This window comes from Cynocephalus volans, chromosome 3 (assembly GCF_027409185.1).
Source record: "Cynocephalus volans isolate mCynVol1 chromosome 3, mCynVol1.pri, whole genome shotgun sequence".
Taxonomy (NCBI): Eukaryota; Metazoa; Chordata; class Mammalia; order Dermoptera; family Cynocephalidae; genus Cynocephalus; species Cynocephalus volans.
In genome coordinates, this window is record NC_084462.1 from 34304295 (window position 1) to 34327999 (window position 23705).

At 41.3% G+C, this 23705-nt stretch overlaps 1 protein-coding gene across 1 annotated transcript in view; it reads right to left on the reverse strand.

The window, feature by feature from the left end:
* ZNF713 (zinc finger protein 713) overlaps positions 1–22425 on the reverse strand; it is a 45363-nt gene extending 22938 nt beyond the window's left edge. Inside the window, exons 1-2 of the mRNA XM_063089993.1 lie at positions 22200–22425; positions 6754–6842 (exon numbers count right to left, since the gene is read on the reverse strand). Coding sequence (XP_062946063.1) covers positions 6754–6842; positions 22200–22425 — 315 coding nt within the window. The remainder of the gene's footprint in view (positions 1–6753; positions 6843–22199) is intronic.
* Between the last annotated feature and the right edge of the window lie 1280 nt (positions 22426–23705).

Consider the following 23705-nt stretch of genomic DNA (forward strand, 5'->3'; position numbering starts at 1 on the left):
TACTTGGGAGTCCACCTCACCCCCAACACCAGAGAAATAATGGTGGATCATGAACATTTAGTTTCTGAACTCCCTACTCCTACCACAAAGGGTGAAATCCTTTCTTGGGGCTTGCAGAGTATCTTTGCCTGTGGATTCTTAACTTTGGCATGCTAACAAAATCACTTTATGAGGCAGCCAAAGGGGATCCTGCCATTCCCTTAGATCCCACAAAGCCCATTCATTCTCCCTTCAAGTGATTAAAAGCAGCTCTCCTCACAGCCCCAGCTCTATCCTTCCCAAACCTATCTCATCCTTTTGTCCTATACGTCACCGAAACCCAAGGATTGGCTTTTGGGGTTTTGGGACAAGAGGCAGGAGATATTTTCTCCCTGGTTGCATACCTCTTTAAACAACTAGACACCATAGCTTGAGGATGGGCCCCTTTTTATGGGCCTTGGTGGCAGCAGCCCTTTTAGCACAAGAAAGCTCTAAACTAACTTCTGGATAACAAACAGTCAAGAGCTTCTCAGCCATAAAGCCATGTCAATTCTTTCTCCTTCCCACCTACAACTTATTTACCTTACTTTCATTGAAAATTCCCAGTTCTCCTTTAAAACCTTGCCCTCCCTTAAATCCAGCCACTCTCATCCCAAAACACAACCCTTAGAACACAATTGCATGGAGGCTTTAGACTTCTTTCTCAGTCCCTTTCCACACATCTCCCTGCATCCCATTATGTGGCCCCAACATACATAGTTCATAGATGGGAGCGCCACCTCCACGCCTGCCCCCTGCGTGGGATATGCCATAGTAAATCTAACACAAGCTATTGAGGCTGCCTCCCTTCCCCCTAACACCATATCCCAACAGGCAGAACTCATTGCCTTCACCCACACTCTGACTCTAGCAAGCAACAAATGAGTCAATATATACACTGGCTCTAAGTATGCTTACCACATCCTACACTCCTGTGAGGCCATATGGAAGGAGAGAGGATACACAACCACTCAGGGAGGGCCCATAAAAAACGGGCATTTTATCAAGATACTTCTTGAGGCCGCACCACTTAAACACCAGGCCCCCACTCTTCCTCTCCTGCTCAGGTCCTTCTCATGGCCCCTACACCCTTACCCCAATATACACCCCAAGAAATACAACACCTCCAACAGTTGGGAGCACAGAGGAAGGACAACTGGTATACTCTCTCTGGTCACTACGTCCTCCTTAAAGGATTTGCTGAGCAAATCCTTTTAGATTACCATAATTCAGTTCATATAGGCCATGAATCCCTACTATGCCTTCTTCAGCTCTTACACTGTTCTCCCCACATGGCCAAGTTACTAAAACAAATCACTCAAAACTGTCCTTTGTGTACTTGTTGCTCCAATCAAGGTGGCCTCCAGGTTCAGTCCTTTCCCACCCACCAGGCCAAAAGGTACACTCCTGGCCAGGATTGGCAAATTGACTTTACTCACGTGCCTCCCCACAAAAGGACACACTATCTTCTAACCTTAGTAGATACCTCTTCAGGATGGATTGAGGCTTTTCCCTGCACTTCAAAGGATGCTACAGCAGTAACACATGCTCTCACCTCAAAAATCATCCCTCATTTTGGCCTACCCACCAGTCACTCACTTGCCTATGGGCTGCCCCCTGCAAGCCCACAGGCCTCAGCCCCTTTGAGCTTATGTATGGTAGACCCTTCACTCTCACACCTCTCTCTTCCAGCTCATCACCTTTACGCCAGTAATTCCCTATTCTTTCGCTCATTAGGAATCTTCCTCAGGAACAGGCTGTTACCTCATCCTTTCCCCACTACCTCCTCAGACTTTAAACTGAGCCAGGGACAGCAAGTGTATATTAAAACCTGAATCCCAAAGACCCTCTCACCAGGTTGGGAAGGGCCTTATCTTCTCACCACCCCCATGGCAGTAAAAGTACTAGGAAAGGCCCCTTGGTATCACTGATCCTTGGCAAAACTAGCACCTGAGACTTTACCTAAAGAATCTGTTGACACCAAGCCAGAGGGGTCCCTCTGCTCAACCCCCAACCCAACATCTCCTCATACTTCATCCATTTTAGGACCCACAAAACTAAAAATCTCCAGGACCTCCACTCTTCCCCCAATCCCAGAAGGATGATCTTTCCCCCAGCGATTATCTTTTCACTCTTGCAGGCCCCCTTTATGTCCTTCACACAAGAGCTGCTCTAAGACTGGTCCTGACCTGCTATCACGGGTTTGCCATTGTGGGACATGATAAGTATAAGTGACCCTATGTCCTTAACCTTTATTATACTACCTGTTCTAGTACTTGCTACAGGATTGGCCAGTGCTGCCCCAAAGAAGTGTAACATTATAGGAAGATTTCTCCTGGCACTCCTTTACCTCCTATTGGTAGGATGCTTCTTAGCAATGTCATTTAAAGGGCAATGTGCCCTTTAAATTCTTTTGTCTCCCTAACCTTTCACATCCTTCCTGTGTTTTTCCTCCTATCTCAGTGCTCCCCCTTACCTGGAACAAGGAGATTCCAGGTCTGCAGGGACGATGCAGTCCTCAGCTAATCAGACTGGTCCCCGAGGGACTCATCTGTCTCCCACTTCATGAGAAACTTTTTGTGGTCACCCCCCTCCCTGTCAATGCAGCCCGCAACGTAACCACAAACGTTTCTTCACTTTCCCCTGAATGCACCTCAGTGGGGACTGTCAGCATTGTGCAGGGACTGCCCACACTCTGCCTTACTAACACCACCAAACACGACCACTGACTTACCCCTTCCTCCTCCATGCCCTAAAACCAGAATGTATTTCCTTTGTAAAACTACGTTATCCTATTGCCTGCTCCCTAACACAATTTCTTGCATATTTGTTTGGCTCATCCCAACATCACCCTCCAGACAGATGGAGAGATGGAGACGGAACTGGGACTAACTTTAGCCCCTGCCCTCAGGAAGTGCCCCCCCCCCACTCCCATAGGGCACTAATTGTACCCTTTTAATTGGGGCAGTGATCCTTCCTGCAACTGGGACTGGTATTAGTGGGCCTTGCTACTGCCTCTCAGTTGTATCAAAAACTCTCAGAAGAACTAAGTATAAATACTGTCTCCTTCCCCCAGCAACAAACAGGTCACCTCACTCACGACAGTCGCTTTACAGAACCGTGAGGCCCTTGACTTCCTTACAGCCGAGAAGGAAGACATCTGCCTCTTCTTGGGGGAGGAATGCTGTTTTTACATAAATGAGTCTGGGGTGATCCAAAACAACTTAAACCATTTAAAAGCAAGCATTGATCGCCGATGCAAAGGGTTACAAAATGCAAACACACCTGGGGGGTGGCCCCAGTCACTGAACCCTTGGATACCCTGGTTTATGCCCCTACTAGGACCCCTAACTGTGCTGGGACTCAGCCTACTTTTTGGTCCCTGTCTCTTCTGGTGTTTCTCTAACTTCTTGTAGGAGTGTATGCATGCTTTCACCAACGAAAAGGTCACCGAATTGTTCCTGTGAGGAGGATATCAGCCCCTCAGAATCAGCGACCCTTCCCCAGAAGAATACAGCCTCCCCACACGAAACCAATACCCCACCAACTAATTGTTTTACCCAACAGAAATCTTTTATTTTTTTCATATCTTTGCCAATCTCCAGCAGGAAGTAGCTTCAGAAGAATGATACCTTCACCCCTTTTACTCTTCTCCTTATACTTATAAGGTGGGAATGATGGATTTTGGATGTGACCAGTGCCATTGCGCACACAATAAGCACAAAACAGCCACTGGCCTTGTCTTCCACTCCAGCACTAAACCCCTCCCCCTTCCCTTTACAAGAAGCTTCCTGACTTAAACAGAAACCCTTTTACTTCTGCAAGGGCACAATTCTCCACCCTGGTTGCATAGCTTCCACATTAGCATAATGTCCCTCCTTGATTGTATCAGCCATTCCTTGGTGCCCTATATAAGCTCTCTCATCCCTAAAGCTGGTGCTGTCCTCCAGCCTGGTAGATTCTTTTCCTTTAATAAAGCTTGATTGGTACCTGGCATCTCGGCTCACTTTCTTTCACTATGTGTCAAGCATGGTGCTTGGGATATATTAGTGAATAAAAGAGATGAAAACTCCCTGCCTTTATGAAGCTTGCATTCTATAAGGAAAGTAGACAATAAATAGGATAATTGGGTAAATTATATATTATGTTAGAAGATAAAAATATGTAGGGTAAAGGTTTGAGAATGTGGGTATGGGGCAGCTGCAAATTTAAATAGAGTGATCAGGAAAGATCACTGTAGAGATGACATGAGACAAAATTTGAAAAGTTAAAGTTAACAGTACACAAACCCTAAGGCAAGAGTGTGCCTGGCATGTTCAAGGAAGAAGAAGGCCAGGGTGACTAGAGTGGAGTAAGGAGGAGAAAAGTAAATGATGCAGTCAGAGAGGTAACAGGGCCACATTCTGTAGGACTATTTAGGCCTTCATAAGAACTTTGGCTTTTACTGAGTAATACAGAAGCCCCGCACTTTGAGCAGAGGAGTGATGTGATCTGATTTACCATTACCGTGCCATTTCCTGGGTTACATTCTTTGAAATCTTTTTTTTCCTTTGCTTTTATCTCTCTAGCTAATATCTGCTGTTTCCAAAGCAAAACACTCAAATCCACATATTTTCCTCCAACTGCTAGTTTTAGGCTATTTTCTATAATTTAGAATAGCTTCCCTTCCCCCTTCAATTCTTGCCTCCTACAAATTCAGTTATTATACAGCACCATGGTAATTTTTAAGGTAGAATTGGATTACTTACATTACTTTCCTACTTAAATTCCCTCAAAAGCTTTCCACTGCACTTAGACTAAACCCCAAACTTCATTTCCTGGCCATGGAGCCTTGTGTATTTAGCCCCTGCTCACTTCTCCAAGCACATCTCAAGTCACTCTCTCCTTTCCTCCACTCTGACCATGGCGGCTGTCTTTTAATTTCTAATATATCTATGGTTTTTGCACATGTTTATCATGTATCTAAAATGCTATTTTCCACTTACTTTTTAATGCTCCTACATATCCTTTGTATTTCACCTTAAATTTTGCCTCCCCAGGAAGTTTCCCTGATTCCCTAATGCACATTCATAATGCAAAATAATGCAAGGTAACAATGCAAAATAAGAATAAAAAACATCTCATTAGCAATTTATTAGTATATTTGCTAAATGTCTGTCAGTACGATCCCTTGGGTTTAGAAGCATGTCTGTTTTTCTCACTGATGTGTAAATGATGCCAAGCACAATTTCTGGCACATCTTGGTTGCTCAAAAAATACATATTGAATGAATAAGTCACCTTCCTCTTAACATGGTAAATGGTTCCAGAAAATTAAACTCCTCTGGCTAGAATGCTGCAAAGCAGATATGTGCCACCTTAGTTCTAGATGTCTTTCTGTCCCTGTCTGTGGGGAGTGTTACAATAATTAAGTGAATCTATTCCTTCAAACCCAAAGATCCCAAAGCACTAATGTACCAAATAAATGCTCAGCTCTAGCTGACAGTCTCCTCATTGTCCCTGCTCTTGCTCACATTGTATTTCCTGTCTGCCCAGGTCTCCTCTTTAATCTCAAAACCCTACCTGTTGGTATCAGCACAAATTCAAACTCTTACCTTCTTCATGAAGTTTTCACTGTCCTTTCCAGTCTCAATCAGATTTCTCCCTTCTCTGAGCATCTGTTGTATTTGTTGTCTTTTGCATTCCTAGCAGCTTCTGACATTATGCATTTTAAAATATTATCTGTGTGATGAGGGCCTTTAAAAATTCCCTCTAATGAGTTTATTGGCTACCTAAGGATAATGATTATCTCATATAACTGGAACAGAAGTTCTCCTATCTAAAGCAGTTGAAATTAGTATCTGGTGTGTTAAGCAAAAAAGTTGGTGAAGGTGGAGATCCATCAAAGACATTTTACACTTTTGAAAACATATTAGTGTATGTTCATTCTCTCATCTTTGGACATGGAGCTAAAAGCCTTTTTTTATGAGAGTGGTTTTCATAAGAGAGTGTTCATACCCACAATGCATTCATTCCTGTTTCATTAAAGTATAACAAGCAAATGATACTTGGGAAATGATACATGTGTAGAATCCCCTGAGATTTTCCTAATTTTTCTTCAATGTTTTACAGTTTTGCTCACATCTAACTTGATAGCAATTTTTTAAAAAGTGACACATTTTTGAGTCTTTCTAAAGCATTCCAATAGTTTTCAGAGTCAGCTCCTTGTTGCACTCATATGTCATGAGTTTACATAACACCTAATCAAATTATAGAATTATAACAACAGGCTTAAACAGGTTTTGGAAGAGATAAGAGATTCTAGATAAACCTTAACTGTGGTATTAGATATCCTCAAGCATATTTAGTAATTCCATTAGCTCCAAGCAGTCATGGTGGCCTGGGCATCATTCACTGTGTTTACAGAGAGAATGGAGAGCTTGCTTAAATTCTAGTGAGCTGTTTAAGTGTACAGTGATTAAAAGATAGTCAACTGTTTCTCTTGTTTTCTTTATAACATCTAGCGTGGACATCAATCAATGAAAACGAGTGTGGTGAAAATGCCAGAAGGAGAGAAGAGCTATGAAGAAGTATATAAGGTGTATGGGAAACATTCTGTAGAGATTATATCATCTGTCACAAGAGTCTCCCAGGCTCTGGATTTTGGGGACTCAGGACTTCTGAGAACTGAAAAATAAAAGTGCCCACATTCTTAGAACTATAATGGCATTTCATAGGAAAGTAAAACTGAACTTACCTGGGACCTGACTATCTGTGACCCATCATTCATTTCTTTCTCCTCCATGGTCCCCTCCTGGGAAAGTATAGCATTCTGAGAAGGCATGACTGGGAAAAACAGAAAAGAGGCATCTTATTAATACAGTTGTCCTTTGGTATCCATGGGGAATTTGGTTCCACCTCCCCTTGGATACCAAAATCTGTGGATGCTCAAGTGCTTTATATGACATAGTATTTGCATACCTACACACATCCTCCCATATATTTTAAATCATCTCTAGATTAACTATAATACTTAATACATGGACTACATATCACTTCATTTTGTAGATTCAATGTAGTACTTGGCATGCAGCAAACTCAAGTTTTGCTTTTTGGAACTTTGTGAATCTGCAGTTAGTTGAATCTACAGATATGGAACCCATAGGTAAGGAGAGCTGACTGTACATGATATTAAGGCTAAATGTAAATCTTGGAGCTTTTGCTTTGTGTTGGTATGGCAGATAGTTTAGAGATGCCCTCTAAGACATAAGCTTAAAGGTTTTGACACCCCTGTTCCTCTTTTACATTGGGGAATTCAATGCATTTTCTCTCCCCTGTGGTATGATTCCACTGGTAGCATATGGGAAGCTCGAGAGCTCAGTGGTTTTCAGCCCCCACTACATACTTGGGGAAAGTAAAAAAGATGCCAGTGCTTAGCTCCCACTCTCAGAAATTTGGATTTAATTGATTTGGGGTGGGTCTAGGCAACAGCATTTTACTACACTTGATCTCAGCCAAAAGGCCAAGGAGCAATCACAACATTTAAAATTTTAAAGTATCCAAGTGATTTTTTTATCAATCTATTTATTTTTACTAGCATATTCATTGTTACAAATCACACTTATTCCGTATGCCCCTTATCCAATCTCTCCCCTTCCCCCTTCCTTCCCCCTCCCACCTCCTCTCTCTAATAACCATAGATTTGTTGTCTCCATCTCATAGATTAACTTTTTCTCTTTTGGTTTGTTGCCTAGATGATCTGTCCAGTACTGAGACAGGTGCGATCAAGTCCTCCCCTATTATTGTAAAGTAGATGCTTCTTCTGTTACTCTGGAGTGTGCTTTGTGGAGAGAGAGGACTTTTTTTTTTGGTCTCTGCTGGTGCCTCTCCTTGTGTCAATGCAGTTGAGAGTCTGGCACTCCATCTGCATGGTGGCTGTGACTGTTGCTATGGAGACTAGCCGCTTTTGTGGCAGCCATGGCAACTGTGGTGGCTATGGTGAGCTACCCACATGACATGGTGTTTTTGGTGTCCTCTTTACCTGACTGTGGCTGAGTTTGGCTTCCCCTGGCTCTATGCCTCAGGACCCTGGCAGGGCCCCAGGGTGGTGGCAGCAGCTTGCCTAGTTACAGCCGGGTTTGGCTTCACCCAGCTATATGCCTCATTCTAAGATGTTGTGGAGTAGTTGGGGGGGAGGGGGAGAGGGGAAGAGAGAGGGAAACAGGTGGGAAGTGAAAGGAGGGTGTGTGTGGTTAAGGCCCTTGGCAATCCCCTCACTCTGGCACTGGAGACTAGGGCGCTTCCAGCAGTGGCTCAGTCATTGCTGGGCTGGATGCAGATGTCAGTGGGGTGTGGCTGAAGCCCTCAGCCACCCACTGCCCTGGCTCAGTAGCCCAGGGTGTTTCCAGTAGTGGCTTGGTGGTCATAACTGGGCTGGTTGTAGGTGTTGGGGGGCATGGCCAAGGCCGCCCACCTACCAGCCTGGGAGCCCAGGGGGCATCCAGTCTTCCTAGGTGTTCTTTGGAGAGGTGAGGCCTTCACTAGTTAATATCAACCTTTGTCTCTGATCTGTGGTTATTTTATTTTTTCTTTCAGTTCTGTGTTGGATTATTCTCTGTGCCCACCACTTAAACTCTGCACTGGAACTAATTTGTTGTCCTTTGCTTCCCCTAAAATGGGGGAACTTCCTGTGGGGTCCACCACTTGAGCCCTATGGTTGAGCTAAAGGTTTTAATTCCTGACCTTATATATACTTCTGAGTCTTGTGAAATCTGGTACTCCTGTGTTGTGTAGAAACTCTGGTCTGGGCCTGAGACTTTTCAGCAAACTGCACCCCCTGCAGTTCTATATTCCTGACCAGTCTTCACTGAGTGGTCCTGCACTGATTGAAGGGCAGATCAGCTGTCCTTGCTGTGCCCTAGTGTTCCCATGGTGAGTCCGTCTCCCCCACTGCCCGTGTTGTAAACACTTCCCGTGAGACGATGCGATGACTCACCAGCCTCTGAGTGGCTCTTTTTTCCAGTTGTTGTGGCTCCTTTCTCCTATGTAGGTCCACGGGAACCCTCTTAGTGGTCTTGATGGCCTAGGAGCCAATGAGGCCCTCTTCTCCCCTGCTGCCTCCAAGCAACTTCATAGGAAGGGCACAGCTGTGGCTTTTGCCAGCTCCTGCTCTGTGTGCTCAGCAGCTACAGCCTGGAAATGATTGAGGCTCAAAATGTTGGGAGTGATCCTTCCCTTCTCTCATCATGGCTTCTCCAATCTTCATAAACTCCGTAGGTCTCTCCTCCTCTTCCCCTGAGCTCTAGCGGCCCCAGCTTGGCTGTTGTTGCTTTTCAATGGTTGTAAATTGGTTGATTTGTGGGAGAGAGTGATGCTAGGGACTGTCTATTCTGCCATCTTCCAGAGGCATTCTTTAAAATGTTTAGTAATTTCACTTTCTTGTCAAAATCTTATGATTTCCTATTTTCCCAGTCTTTACAATGGCCTAAAGGGCTCCAAGTGATTCTAAGTGTAGATAAGAACTGAGATGAGGTGATACAGAGAACCTGAGTCGAGGACCTGTTCTTACTCTTTATTCCCACAAGGGATAAATTCACCCCCAATCTTATACTCCAGAGATCTGCCTCTCCTCTCCTCACTGTAAGGTGATCCTTTGAATATACAAAAGAGATTTCACTCTTCTCATTTTTCAGAATGTTCACCTTCCTTTTTGAGTATCTGGATTCAGTCCTCTACTGGGATTACTACACCTCTTTTGTAGTTCTTATGTTGTAATATCACCAAAGCTTTGTTCTCTTCTAGAACAAGTCAGGAGATGAACCAGTACTAGCAACTTTAGTATTCCAGTTAATCCCTGAAAGTTGATTTTCCAGTGCTTTATGGGGAACAGCCACTCCCAGTGTTAAAAAATCACCATCTCTGATAAGAGCCTCAGGAGCCAATGGATATCCACAAGAATGATTTCTGCCTCTTAGGCAGCCAGCCACTCTTCAAAATATTGCCTTGTTCATGCAGAGTTTAGTTGTAGGGGCTCCTGAAGGTAGCTGTTATTATTACTATTTTTCTAACAGCATCAATCTTTCATGTACAGATTTTACTATGTATTCAAATCTGTCTTCTGGCAGGGATCTTTTAAGATCTTTTAAGATACTTTTAGGTCAAGCACCTGTAATGAGATGCACCAGAATCAGCAGAAGAAATCCAACAGTCTTGATCACCTAGAGGCCTATGGAATCTGCAAAGAGACATACAAACTTTTCATTTATAAAGATAGAGCACAGTAAGGTGTGGCATTCCCTAAAATAATCAAAAAGCACTTTTAGAATTTCTCAGATTCACACATTACAAAAGCAGAGATGTACAGATATATCAACTACAACAAATTCAGTCTTAGTCCTTTCCCATCCTCTTCCCAGAATAGAAAACACATGAGGCTTGCCTAGTGAAAGAGTGAAAAATAGGTGTTTCTACAACAGAGTGAAATGTATTGATTTGCAAGAAATCATAAAGGAATACATTCTTTTTCTGTTCACAAAGATTGACCTAAAAAATCTCTCTCAAAAAGCTAGTGATGGAAATTAAGAAAGAAGCCATTTCTGAGAAGCAATATTCTAAGAGAGAAAACTGCTGTTCCAGTAGAATGGCCCTCTTAGATAAAGAAACCTTTCGCTGCCCAAGACATGGCACGGAATCTCACATTTCACAACCAGTTCACCAAGAGGCAGACTTTTCAGGAGTAATTTAAAAGCACTTTAAGAACTAAGGTCTTATTCCACCAAGCAAAGGCTCTAAAAAAGTCCCACTGTCAGAAAAGCCAGGCAGAAGCTATGAGAAGGTCCCAAAGTTCCAGACCCAATCACCTATAAGCCATGTATCACATGACAACAAAAACCACATTTACCAAGTTAGGCAGAACAGGGTTTCTCCTTCACATGCACGAACTGAAAAGGACTCCAGAGATTATCTAGTTGGAATTTTCCCAAAGTATGCTAGTAGTATCTTACGTGTGTTACTCACAAAAAGGAACCAAATCAAGTTTGAAAATGCTGGCTTCAACCAAGTTAAATAAGTTTCTTTGCTACAAATCTTTGTAGAGATTTTCATATGGTAATGTTCAGTGTGAATCCCAGAAAAACCCTGATGGGATGAGGAGGATGTCAAATATATTATGTGTTGTATGTAATGTCTCCCAAATATATTTAACTTGCAAATATGTTTTAATGGCATCTGATGGGACTATGGTTCCACAGGACACAACTTTGGACATGCTGATTGTAGGGAAAGTAAAGGAAAATGGTCAGGGCCCCCCAGATGTTCAGAATCTTGCTGAGCATTTAATGTAGTTGCACATGTGCACCCAGGTGTTCCTCGGTTATTGGACTTAAGAATAAAGAGACAAGTGGCTCTGATCCACAGTGCCTGATGCCCCTGGCGGGGGGGGGGCACAGGGAGGCCGCTACTGCTGCTGGAGGCTGTTGCTGCCAGGGCCCCTGAGATGCTCCAGGAGGCCACCGCTGCTGCTGGATCTGCTGAAGGCTACTGTATGCTGCTGCTGCTGCTGCCACTACTGCTGCTGAGGAAGATGAAGACTGAGCTCGTGTTGTTCTGCCAATGGCTCCTGGGGTCTTTTCCCAATTACCTAGCTCGTGTACCTGTATATGAGACGTCTGGGACCTAGTGGGCATGTGAGGGGTCTGGTGACCCAGCCTGGCATGTGAGGAGTCTGTGACCCAGTTTGTACAATGGGTTTGAAGGGTCTCTGTGGGCCCTAGCCCAACACTGACTTAATTCTCAGTTCTTTGGTTTAAGGAAGGATCCTGAAGTTGAGGATCACAGAACTAAGTGAAAAAGCTGGTCCTAGAACCTAGATCTCCTGATACACAGTCCTGGGCTCCTTTTTTTTTTTTTTTTTTATTGTTTAGATATAAAATTATTTTCTCAACATACAAATGAAGGAAAATATCACAAACTGAATTTAATAAGGAAGAAATTTAACACAAAAGATTATTATCCTTAATGAATAAAAAACTCTTAAAATGAATTAGAAAAATTTTAACAGAAATTTGGTGAAGGACATGACCAGACAAGTCACACACACCCCAAAGAAACACACGTGGTTAATAAATTCATTCTAAGATGTTCTTGTGGGCAGGGGTGGTGGCCCACAGCCCCAGCCTCAGGACCCTGGGTGTGCTCTTTTTGCCTGGTTGCAGGTGGGCCCGGGCTCCTTCTAATAGATTGTGAAGTTCTTCTTAGTACTTACTCTTTCCCTTTTCCTTTTCTTATCTCATCCCCTTTTTTCTCACAATTTCCCTTTTAACTCCTGAATTGGAAAGAACAAACAAACCACCCACCACCGCCCAATTCAGTTTGTAATTCTTTGTACAACACACATGTGGACCTTTCCAGAGAAGCCTGTGGGATTGCCAGTCTGTTTCAAACAGGTAATCATGATAGCCTAGAAAGCAACCAATTCCCTTGACTGCCTAAGGAACAACAGAATTACAACCAATTCAGATCAAGAATGACTCTGGGCTTAACAGTATTCCTTTTTACCGCAAGCTCTTCCAGAAATTTGAGTGAACTTCACTGATCATGTAGAAAGCCCATGTAGTAGTTCTCAGTCTGGGCTGTGCACAAGACATACCTGTTGTGATTTAAAAATACACACATGTAAATACATAGCTGTCCAGGTTCCACCCAGGAGCTACTAAATCAGAATCTGCAGAGGTGAAGTCTGACATCTACATATTTTTTAAATGCCCACAAGCGATTTTGATGCAAATGAGTTCAGAAGTACCAGAGCCCTTCTTTCATTGCCTTGACTTCCTGAACCCCAATGATTTTCACCATCATTCTCCTTCAGTCACCCACTTCTAGGGCCACACCACTTCTGAAATCTTTCTTACCATAGAAAACACTAAAGAGTGGAATCTAGGCTGGATAGGGAAGCAAGTGAAGACAAGAGTGGTAGATAGGAGGGAAAAGAGAAAAAGAGCAGTTTATCAAAGTGCAGTCTGAAAATCACTTGAATCATGGTATTTGCTAAAAAGCAGATTCACTGGCTGTACCCCAGACCTAATGAAATAGTACCTCTGGGGGTACTACTGGCCCAGGAATCTGCACCAAAAGGTAATTTTCCCCTGCAATCACTCCATTCTCCCAGCCTCCCCACAGACCTGAATCTAGCACAGATCTCCTCATTCCTGTATCTTCAACTTTATCTTTCACTTTTATTGAGTCCTTTGAATCATCATTTAAAATCATTTAATGTTTCTCCCAACATTAACAACTCTAACTTGGTGTCCCTTTGCAGCTACCATTCTCTTCTGTCAACACCACAACTCTTCAAAGGATTGTCAATACTTATTCTCTCTACTTCCTCATTGCTCATTTATTTCTCAGTTCTCTATAGTCTGGTTTCTGTTCTGCCCTCAGCACTCCACTGAAACTGATCTGGTTAGGAACACCAAAAACCTTTATGCTGCTTGTGCCGTGGACCTTGCTGTTTCTTACTTTAGCTCTGACAGTGTCTGAAGCTGCTGACGCTGCCTCTTGCCTTACTTCCATAGTCTCTCAGTGGGCTGTACAATAATCTCTTTTCCTCTGCCTGCCTTTATGTGTTGCTTTTATTAGGATTTCCCCAAATCTACTCTTTTTCCCCTCTGCAGCTGAGGTTAAAGGGATCTTTTAAAAATACAAGCCTGATCGTATCAGTCCTCCACTTGAAATTCTTTGGGGCATCCTACCACGCTTAGGCTGGAGTACAAAGCCATAAAGAATGCCGTGGCCTGCTTCCTGCTCTCTTGATCACTCTCCTGTTTGCTCTTGAAACTTCCTCCATGCTGTCCTGCTTTTAGGTGCTTAAGTGTGCCATGTATTCTACCTGCTCCCCAGTGACACCTACTCTTTTATTCAGGTCTCAGCTTAAGTCAGGAAAGATTTTTGATATCACAGATCAGGTGGGGTCCCTCATGTACACCTTCCTTTTTCAGGTAGCACTTTTTATTGTAATTATTTGTCCAGAACCCATCTTTATACCTCACCATTGTGTAATGTTAATCTCCATGAAGGCAGGAAGCTGGTCTGTCTTGATTACCATTCTGTTTTTATGCCCAGTGCCTGACACATAGTAGGTACTTAATAAATAACTGCTAAATGAGTAAATAAAAGGGTTCTGGTGTTTGCTTTTCTTTTTTTTTAATTTTTAAATTTTTTGTTTTGAAGCAATTTTAGACTTATAGAAAAGTTGCAAAAGTAGCAGAGAGTCCAGTATACCATTTACTCTGCTTATCCTAATGTTAACTAACACTTTACATAACCACAGCAGAATGATCAAAACCAGGAAATTAACATTGACGCAATACTATTAACTCAAATTACTCACAGTTCACCAGTTTTTCCACTAACGTTCTTTCTGTGATCCAGGATCCCACATTGCATTTAGTTGTTATTTTTCCATAGTCTCCTCTAATCTTTAACAGTTCCTCAGGCTTTCTGTTTTTCATGAGCTTGACTTTTTTTTTTTTTTTTTTTAAATTTAAAAGCATTTGATGACATAACATACATGAGTATTTAACATAGGGCAGAAATTGAGAAGTATAGATCATATAACTGAGCGCCAGGCCTGAGCAATCACTTCCCATTCAGGCCCAGCCTCTGGAGTTCATTCCTACTGATGCCATTTTATAGTGCAGTAAGATGAAAATTTGTCATTACAACAGTTGCAGTGACAGAGAAATGCATGCTGTCTCAAATAACAAGGATATGAAGTAAAGTACAACATAGTGTGGCAGTGCATGGCCAAGTAACCATTAGAGTAACATTACTTTGTCTAGCAAATGCTTCAGTTCCACTTGTATACTTACCAAATGATTTATAGGGTTTATTATATATATAGTTTTATTATACTTTGTACTAGAATTATCTCAAACATACAATATAATGTATTTCAACAACATAAAAATTAAAACAGTATCAGTTTCCTATTCCTTCTTGTATACTGATATTCTTAACTGTCATCTCAGTTGATGCGGAAAAGCAGCATGTCATGTGTTAGTTAGTAAGTGATTCAAACAGTTTGGTCTGTAGAGTTAACATGGAGCCGCAAAATGGCTGCATCATAATACATGATCTGTTTAATAAAGGTTAAACCTCTCATGATCATTTAACTCAGGAACAGTCAAGTGAAGGAGGTGCTTAGGGAAGGGTATGGTGGGGGGCGGAGTGCAGAAATTCCATGCCCTCTCTGGGCACGCCGCCTTCCCAGCACCTCTACATGTTCATCAACTGGGGGGTTCTCTGAACCCCTTTGTTTAGGGTTTTTATAGAGGTTCCATTATGTTGGCATCATTGATTAAATCATTGGCTATTGGTCATTTTTAACTGACAAATAATTATTATACAATCACACATCACTTAATGACAGGGATACATTCTGTGAAATGCGTTGTTAAGCAACTTCAGCATTGTGCAAACATCACCAAGTTCACTTACATAAACCTAAATGGTATAGCCTACTACACAGCTAGGCTTTATGGTGTACCCTATTACTCTTACCCCCACTGTACATGTGGTCCATTGTTGACTAAAATGTTATGCAGTTCATGACTGTACATATTTATGGTGTACAGTGTGAATGTTTTGACATATTTACACTGTGGAATGATTAAATCAAACTAATTAACAAATCTATCAGCTCAACTATTTACCCTTTTTTGGTGGTAAAAACCTTTACAGTCTACTCTTTTACCAATTTTGAAATATACAGTGCATTAATATTTATTATAGTCACCATTCTGTAAATAGATCACTAAAGCTTATTCCTCCTAAATGAAATTTTGTACCCTTTGATCAATATCTCTCTAACCCCCACATCCTCAGCCTCCAGTTACCACCATTTTACTCTCTACTTTTATAAGTTCAACTTTTTAAGATTCCACATATTAGCTCACGTGGTGTCTTTCTGTGCCTGGCTCATTTCATTTGGCATAATGCCCTCAAGGTTCACCATGTTGTTGCAAATGACAGTTTTCTTTTTTGATGCTGAATAGTATTCCATTGTGTGTATATGCCACATTTTCTTTATCCATTTGTCCAATGATGGACACCTAGTTTGCTTCCATATCTTAGCTATTGTGAATAATGCTGCAGTGAACACAGGAATGCAGATAACTCTTCAGTATGCTGATTTCCATTCCTTTGGATATATACCTAGTAGGAGAATTTCTGGATCATGTGGTAGTCTTATTTTCAGTTTTTTGAGGAACCTCCATACAGTTTTCCATAATGGCTGTATTAATTTTCATTCCCACCAACAGTGCCCAAGAGTTTCCTTTTCTCCACATCCTCACTGACATTTATATTTTGTCTTTTTGATAGTAGCCATTCTAACATGTGTGAGGTGATATCTCCTTGTGGTTTTAGTTTATATTTCCCTCATTAGCAACATGAGCATCTTTTTTTTTTTTTTTTTTGACCAGTAAGGGGATCACAACTCTTGGCACAGTGTCGTCCGCACCACGCTCAGCCAGCGAGCGCACCAGCCATCCCTATATAGGATCCAAACCCGTGGCCTTGGCGCTACCAGCGCCGCACTCTCCTGAGTGAGCCACGGGGCTGGCCTGACATGGGCATTTTTATTCATGTATTTGTTGGCCATCTGTATTTCTTCTTTTGAGAAATGTCGATTCAGCTCCTTTGCCCATTTTTAAATTGGGTTCTTTGCTTTCTTGCTATCGAGTTGTTTGAGCTCCATATATATTGGGTATTACTCCCTTCTCAGATGTACGGTTTGCAAATATTTTCTCCCAATCCTTGGTTTGTCTCTTCATTCTGTTAATTGTTTCTTTTGCTGTACAGGAGCTTTTTAGTTTGATGCAATCCCATTTGTTTATTTTTGCTTTTCTTGCCTGGGCTTTTGGGATCATATTCAAGAAGTCTTTGCCCAGACCAATATCTGGAACATTTCCCTTGTTTTCTTCTAGTAGTTTTATAGTTTTAGGTGTTATGTTTATAAATCTCTAATCCATCTTGAGTTGATTGGCTATTGGTTAACTCCTCCTCAGAGGTGTCGTGTGGGGAGTAGGTTGGGGACTGGGTGTTAAAGTGCCAACCCTCTAATCTCTCGGTAGGTTTCTCTAGCAAGCAGCCCCCATCCTGAAGCTATCTAGGGATTTTCAGCCACCAGTGATCTCATTAACATAAACTCAGGTCTGGTTGATAGGAGCTTGTTATGAAGAACAAAAGACACTACAAGCATTTCAGGAACTCTGTGCCAGGAAATGGGAATGCAGACCAAATATATATTTCTTATTGTGTCATAGTATCACAACCACAGAAGTGATCTTGTGTCTTTCTTAGCAAATATCAACGAGTTTATGTTAACCTTTATGACTTGGTTAAGATGGTGTCTACCAGGTTCTCTACTGTAAAGCTATTATCTTTTCTATTTTTTCAAGTTACTGTCTTTCCCTTTGTAGTTAATAAATGTCTTGGGGGATACTTAAAGACTGTGCAAATATCCTGATTCTTTTCAAACCCACAATTTTAGCATCATCTGTGTATCCTGTCTGCAACAATTATTAATGTGGTGTTTGCCTAATGGTGACTTTTTATTTACCTCTTTCTTAGTAATTTATTAATTGAAAATTTTCTGTAAGGAAAAGTTGCTCCTTATCCCCTATTCATTTATTTATTAGATTATTTATTTCCATATAGACTCATGAGTACTATTTTATTCTATGAATTAAAATCTAATAATTGATTGATTGATTGACTGGTGGCTGGCTGGTACAGAGATCTGAACACTGTGCTCTAACCAACCAAGCTAACTGGCCAGCCCTCATTATTTATTTTATTGCACAAATTGTCTCGGCTTTGGCCATTACGAGGGTCTTGTATTATTTCAATTAGCTTCTATCCTTTTTTGAGCACTTTCTCACTTCCTGGAACCATGGGATGTTTCAGCCTCTTGCACTTTCCCTGCCTAGCTCTGGAATCAACCACTTCTCCAAGAAGCCCTGGTTCCTTTTGCTGGAGAATAGTGATTAGAAACAAAGATCTGGGTGCTAGGTGTGCTCGTTGCTACTGGGGTATATTGCTTCTAGGCCCTTTTAGCAGACAGAGCTAAGAAATACTTATACATTCATGTATATTAACCATGTATACACATATATCTGTTGTGTCTATGTGTATATATAAAAAAATGTATATATAAATAAAATACCTTAAGTTCATACTGATACCTCTTACTCCAATCCAGTTCCACAGGGTTCATTTTAGTCGTCCTACATTCCTTATTGGTAACTTCTTTCTTCAACAATGAAAAATTGTTGGCTCTCATTATCTACAATATACTTACTTATTTGTTCAATTGTAGTATACATATAGTTTCAGAACTGTTAATTCATACTCCTGTGAGAAACACATTTACTAACTTGATTACAGCATTTATGGAGAATTCTTTTTGTCTTTAGCCTTACAGTATCCAGTTCAGATACTATTTCCTAAAGTACTTAGTTTGGTTCTTTTCTTCCCCACCTCCTTCAGCGTGGTTATGTCATTCATTTGTAATGTAGTTAAGTCCATTTGTTAGTGTTTACGTTCACTCATTAGTGTTTATATTCACTCTCCTCTATTTTGATTACATTTACTCTCAAGTGGCTTCTCACATTGGCATGGTTTCAATGATCATCTTTTCTCAGATGTAAAAACATACCTCCCAAACATCCTACTAGACATCCCCAGATGTCCCTCACATTTCTCAAGCCTAACATCTCCAAAACTCATTCTCTTTCAAGCCTGGCCATACATTTGCCATACAGCAAAGTAGATCAGAACGGTGACTCTACAGCCAAACTGGGTTTGATTCCCAGCTCCACGACTTCCTAGTTGTGTTAATATGGAGGTTACTCAGCCTCTCCATACTTCACTCTCCTCAACTGTAAAACTAGGAATAACAATAGTACCTACCTTGTGGGTTTATTGTAGGATTAAGGGAGTGAATATTTGTAAATATTTAGCACATAACAACACATAGTAGGCAGTATGTATGCATATTACTTCTTAATTCTTACTCTCCTACTATATTCCCTATCTCAATGAATAGCACCACCAAGCCTGAAACCTGAATGGCATCCTTGAGCTCTCTCTTTCTCCCTTAGTTTCTCTTAGTCTCTTACCTAACCAAAAGTCACATCCTGGTATACTTGCCTCCTTAAATATCTAGTGAATGTTTCTGGTCTTCATCTTTACTTCCACTGCCTTGGTTCAGGCCATTGTCATATTCATCAACAATATATGAGTGACCATTAGCCAACGTCAGGCATTATTATTTTCAAATCTAATATGTAAAAAAGTATTTAACCACTGCTTTAATATGCAATTCTTAGATAATATGTGAAGTAGAAATTTTCATATTTTTTCTTTTATAACTTTCCCTGTTGTGTCATTGTTCATTTTTGTACTGTATTGTCTTTTTCTTATTGATTTGTAAGAGCCCTTTATAAAGAAGTTAGTATGCAGTAAAGGATTAACTCAGATTTGTATGGTCCAAATCCTGAACATTTCAAGGAAAGGTGTGACCCTGGTCTTGTTTCTGGGAGATAACCTCTAAACCCTTGGAATATTCTGCCTGTTGAGAGTATCTGTTTACCTGAGGCCTTGTGATACCTCAGAAAGTTTATGCTAACAATGAGATTTATGTTGGGTACTTTGGGCCATGTGGTGTCAGCTTGTCTTCCGGAAGGGCTTGAAACTGAAGGTCAGCCATGATCAGCCATGCCTATGTGAGTGGCTCCCAATAAAAAAGCTGGGCACTAGGGCTTGGGTGAATTTCCCTGGCTGGCAATACTGAGTACATACTATCACACATTGTTGTTAGGAGAATTAACTGCTATCTGTACAGCTCCATTGAGAGAGGACAACTGGAAGCTTGTGCCTGGTCTTCCTGGACCCTGCCCTGTGGAGTTTTCCCTGTTGCTGATTTTTAACCTATATGCTTTCACTGTAATACTTATGTTACCATGGAAACAACACAGTATTTGCTGAGTTCTAGGAATCCTTATAGCAAATCACTGAGCCTGAGGGTGTTCTTAGGGACCCCTGAATATAGTCACCAGCAACTCTCTTGTCATAACATAAATACACAAATATACTTTCCACTTCATCATTTGTCTTATATTTTTGCTACTTTTAAAAAAAAGAGCTACTTTAAAAAATTTTGCATTGTAAAATCCTCCATGTCCCACTTAGGTCCTAGGGGGTGTGAAGGTTTTATTCTTTTTTTTTTTTTTCTTCTTACACAAGTTAAACATATTAACAAGTTTTTACACAAGTTCCACATAAAAACATGGGCATACACAGAGTAAAATGTTGAGTGCCCTTCAACACTTTTATTCCACTTCCCTCCCTGGAGGTAACTCACTGTTAATCACTTGGTGTGCATCCTTTTCTGCGCATTTTCAAGCATGTATACTATAACCACATAATATATAACATAATGCAGACCACAATATATGTATTGTTGTGTAACATCCTTTACTCATTAAAAGTCTTAGAAATCTTTCCCTGTCTGTAAACTTCAGGGAAATAATAAATTATTCTATAATTAATTACCTTATTCTGTTTTATAGCAGCACAGCATTCTACTGTATGGATCTACAATACTATAATATATTTAACTATATCCCTAGTGAATATTTAAGCTGTATCCATTTCTCACAATTACAAATAATATTGCAATAAACATCTCTGTATACACATCCTTGTGCACCTGTCAAGTATTTCTGCAGGATAACAGAATGGAATTTTTGAGCCACAGAGTGAGCTCATTTAGCATTTTGGTGGGTATAGTCAAAAACCTTTCAAAATGTTTTCCTTAGTTTTACAACCAGTGCCCTTCTCCCATGAGCTTTCCTCAATACTTTGTGTCATCAGTATTACATTTTGCCAATCTAATGGGTGAAAATATCTGTCTTCATTTGCATTCTGTCATTATGAGTTTTTTTGTTTATTGGCCAGCTGTATTTATGCTATAAATTGTCTACTCATATCCTTTGCCCATTTTTCTTTTCTCTTCTTTTGTCATTAACAGAGGTTCTTTACATATTATGAACATTAATCCTTTGTCTCTTACACATGTTGCAAATATTTTCTTCAAGTCTCTCACTTATTTTTAGCCCTTTGTTCTTTTCAAGTGCAGCAATTTAAATTTTTAACACAGTCAAATTGATAAATTTTTCCCAGAGGGTTTTGTGTCTTATTTGAGTAGTTTGGTGTGGCTAGAGCATAATAGCATGCAAGGGTGTAAGGCAAAGCAGGTTAAAACATCAAGGTCATAAAGGGCTTTGAGAACTAGAACATTATCCTGGTGGTAACAGGGAGCCACATACAAGTTTCAGCAATAGAGTGACTTTCAACAAACATTTACCATTTAGTAAACATCTACTGAGCACCTACTAAGTGCTACAACCAAATCTGCCCTTTAGAAAATGATCACTTTTGTACTTTTCTGTATGTTTTGCATTTCACACAATTTAAACTAAGTTAAAATAAACAGAAAAATCATTATTTCAAAAGACATAATTAAGGGGATTTGCTTAAAACATTTAAATTTTATTAATTAATTTTTTTGTCAGCACACCCACAGTGCAATGGATAAACCTCGCCCTGGGAAAAACGCCTTGGTGATTGTGGCATTTCCCCTGCCAGGTAAGAATTAAAACATATTTTAAATCAAAACAAAATGATGTCAGTGCAGAAACTGTCAGGGCAGTGAAAGAAAGTCTAGAAACAGATCCAACTCTATACATGTCTGCAACTATAATAAAAGTGTCATTGCAATTCAGGGGAAAAATGATTCAATAGGTAATGGGAAGGCAACTGGGGAAAAAGGCATATCCTTATCTAACACCTTACCAGAAAAATAATACCCAATAAGATATACATGAAAATGTGAAAAAGAAAGTGTAGAAAAGTCTCTTAAAGTATTAGAAGAAAATATAAGTGCACGCTTGCATAATCTTGAGATGGGGAAAAACTTCCCCCCAAATGACACCTATCAACGTCTACACGAAAATAAACTGCAGATTTTTTTTTGTTTTTAGCCTCACAGTCATTAGAGGATACGGAAGGGAAATACGTTTACAGCAGTGGGATGGGTAAGGCCTTCCCTAAGGGAACGGGCTGGGGCCGCGCACTCACCGGCCTCCGCAGACAAAGGGCGCCGGCCGGCTCCGCCCCCGGACGCCGCCGCCGCCGCCAGCCCGGACCTGGGCGTGAGAGGGTGCTCAGGCGCTGACGATTGAGCCAATGACGCCCGGTGACGGGGCTCCCGGGGCTGGCCCAGCCGCCGGCGCCAGGCAGGCTCTGACGACAGCCTCCCTGCGATGGCGGCCGCGCCGCGCTGGCCTCGGACCCCGATACGCATGCGCAGGCCGCGCCCGGACCCACAGCTTCCCGCAGCGCCCGGGCTCCTGACGCCCACCCGGTCTCTGGGCCCGCTCTCCACCAGAGCCGCGCCGACTCGGGAGGCCCCGTTCTCCGCCCCCAATCTTCAGAATTTCCTCTTCCGAGCGGGGCAGGCCGAGGGCCCCCCCGCAACCCCCGCTGCTCGGAAACGCGGGCCGGGCGACCGCGCGGGAATCGCTGCTCGGTCTCCAAGGTGGCGACGACAGGCGGCGCCGTCGCTCTTCTTAGTCCTAGAACCGACCCGTCGTCGTCCTCGATTTTACACTGATGAAACTCAGAATGTAACAGTAATGATCGAATTACATGTGTATATGTATCCACAGGTCTATTGATGACAAGAATGAGATTCTTTTTAATGGGGATAACATTTTGCTTAATTGGGGTTAAAAGTTAATGTTCATTATCACCAAAATCAATTGCAAAGGTTCATCTGTTAGTGCTACTTATAATGAGATTTTACACGTTTCATCTTTGAGAACTTTCAGATGGATAGGTACTGCCAAATATTGATATCGTCCAGGAGCATATGGTTTCACTTAAGTATATTCATTGCTTGGAAGGCATTTATAGAATTATTTTACAGTATATTCTTTTTTTGATAATTGCCTTGTAGCATGTAGTGCTTCCAATTGAAGGTTATGCGGGAACTCCCACAGTTAAATGGATTTTGAAATATGGAACTATCCCTTTGCACTTGCATAGAGGTCTGAAAATGCTACCAAAACTACTGCTTGAGCTTGGAAAATAAAGCCACTGTTAATTTTGCATGGGGATGGGGATCTCACTTCTTGCTTCAGGTTTCCACAGCACTGGAAGTGTATAAAGCAGCTTGACATTAGTTGTGATTCAAACAGTGTTAGTTGTCATTGAAATGACTTTACTGTAGTGTAAGTTCTAAGTTATAAAGGCTATTTTGCCTTGTAATTTTAGGTTGAATTCATTAAGAAACCTAGTTTGCAGGGAAATTCCAAAGCCATTCAGTATTTGATAAGTGGTCAAGGATGTGTCTTCTCATTAAGAAAAAAATTTAATTTCAGCCCTGAGCCAAAAAAACCCCCAAAAAGAACCTTAATAAAACCTTACCATTGTCAAGCTATCAGGTGGGGCAAGTCAGGATATTCAGCTTCTATTTCTGGCAAAAATGTATGAAACTGACAATGATTAAGTCCATGAGTACAGTAAATAAAGTTCACTGTTGGCACTATCTGCTTAGCAAATTCCACTTGAGGTTTGCTGTGG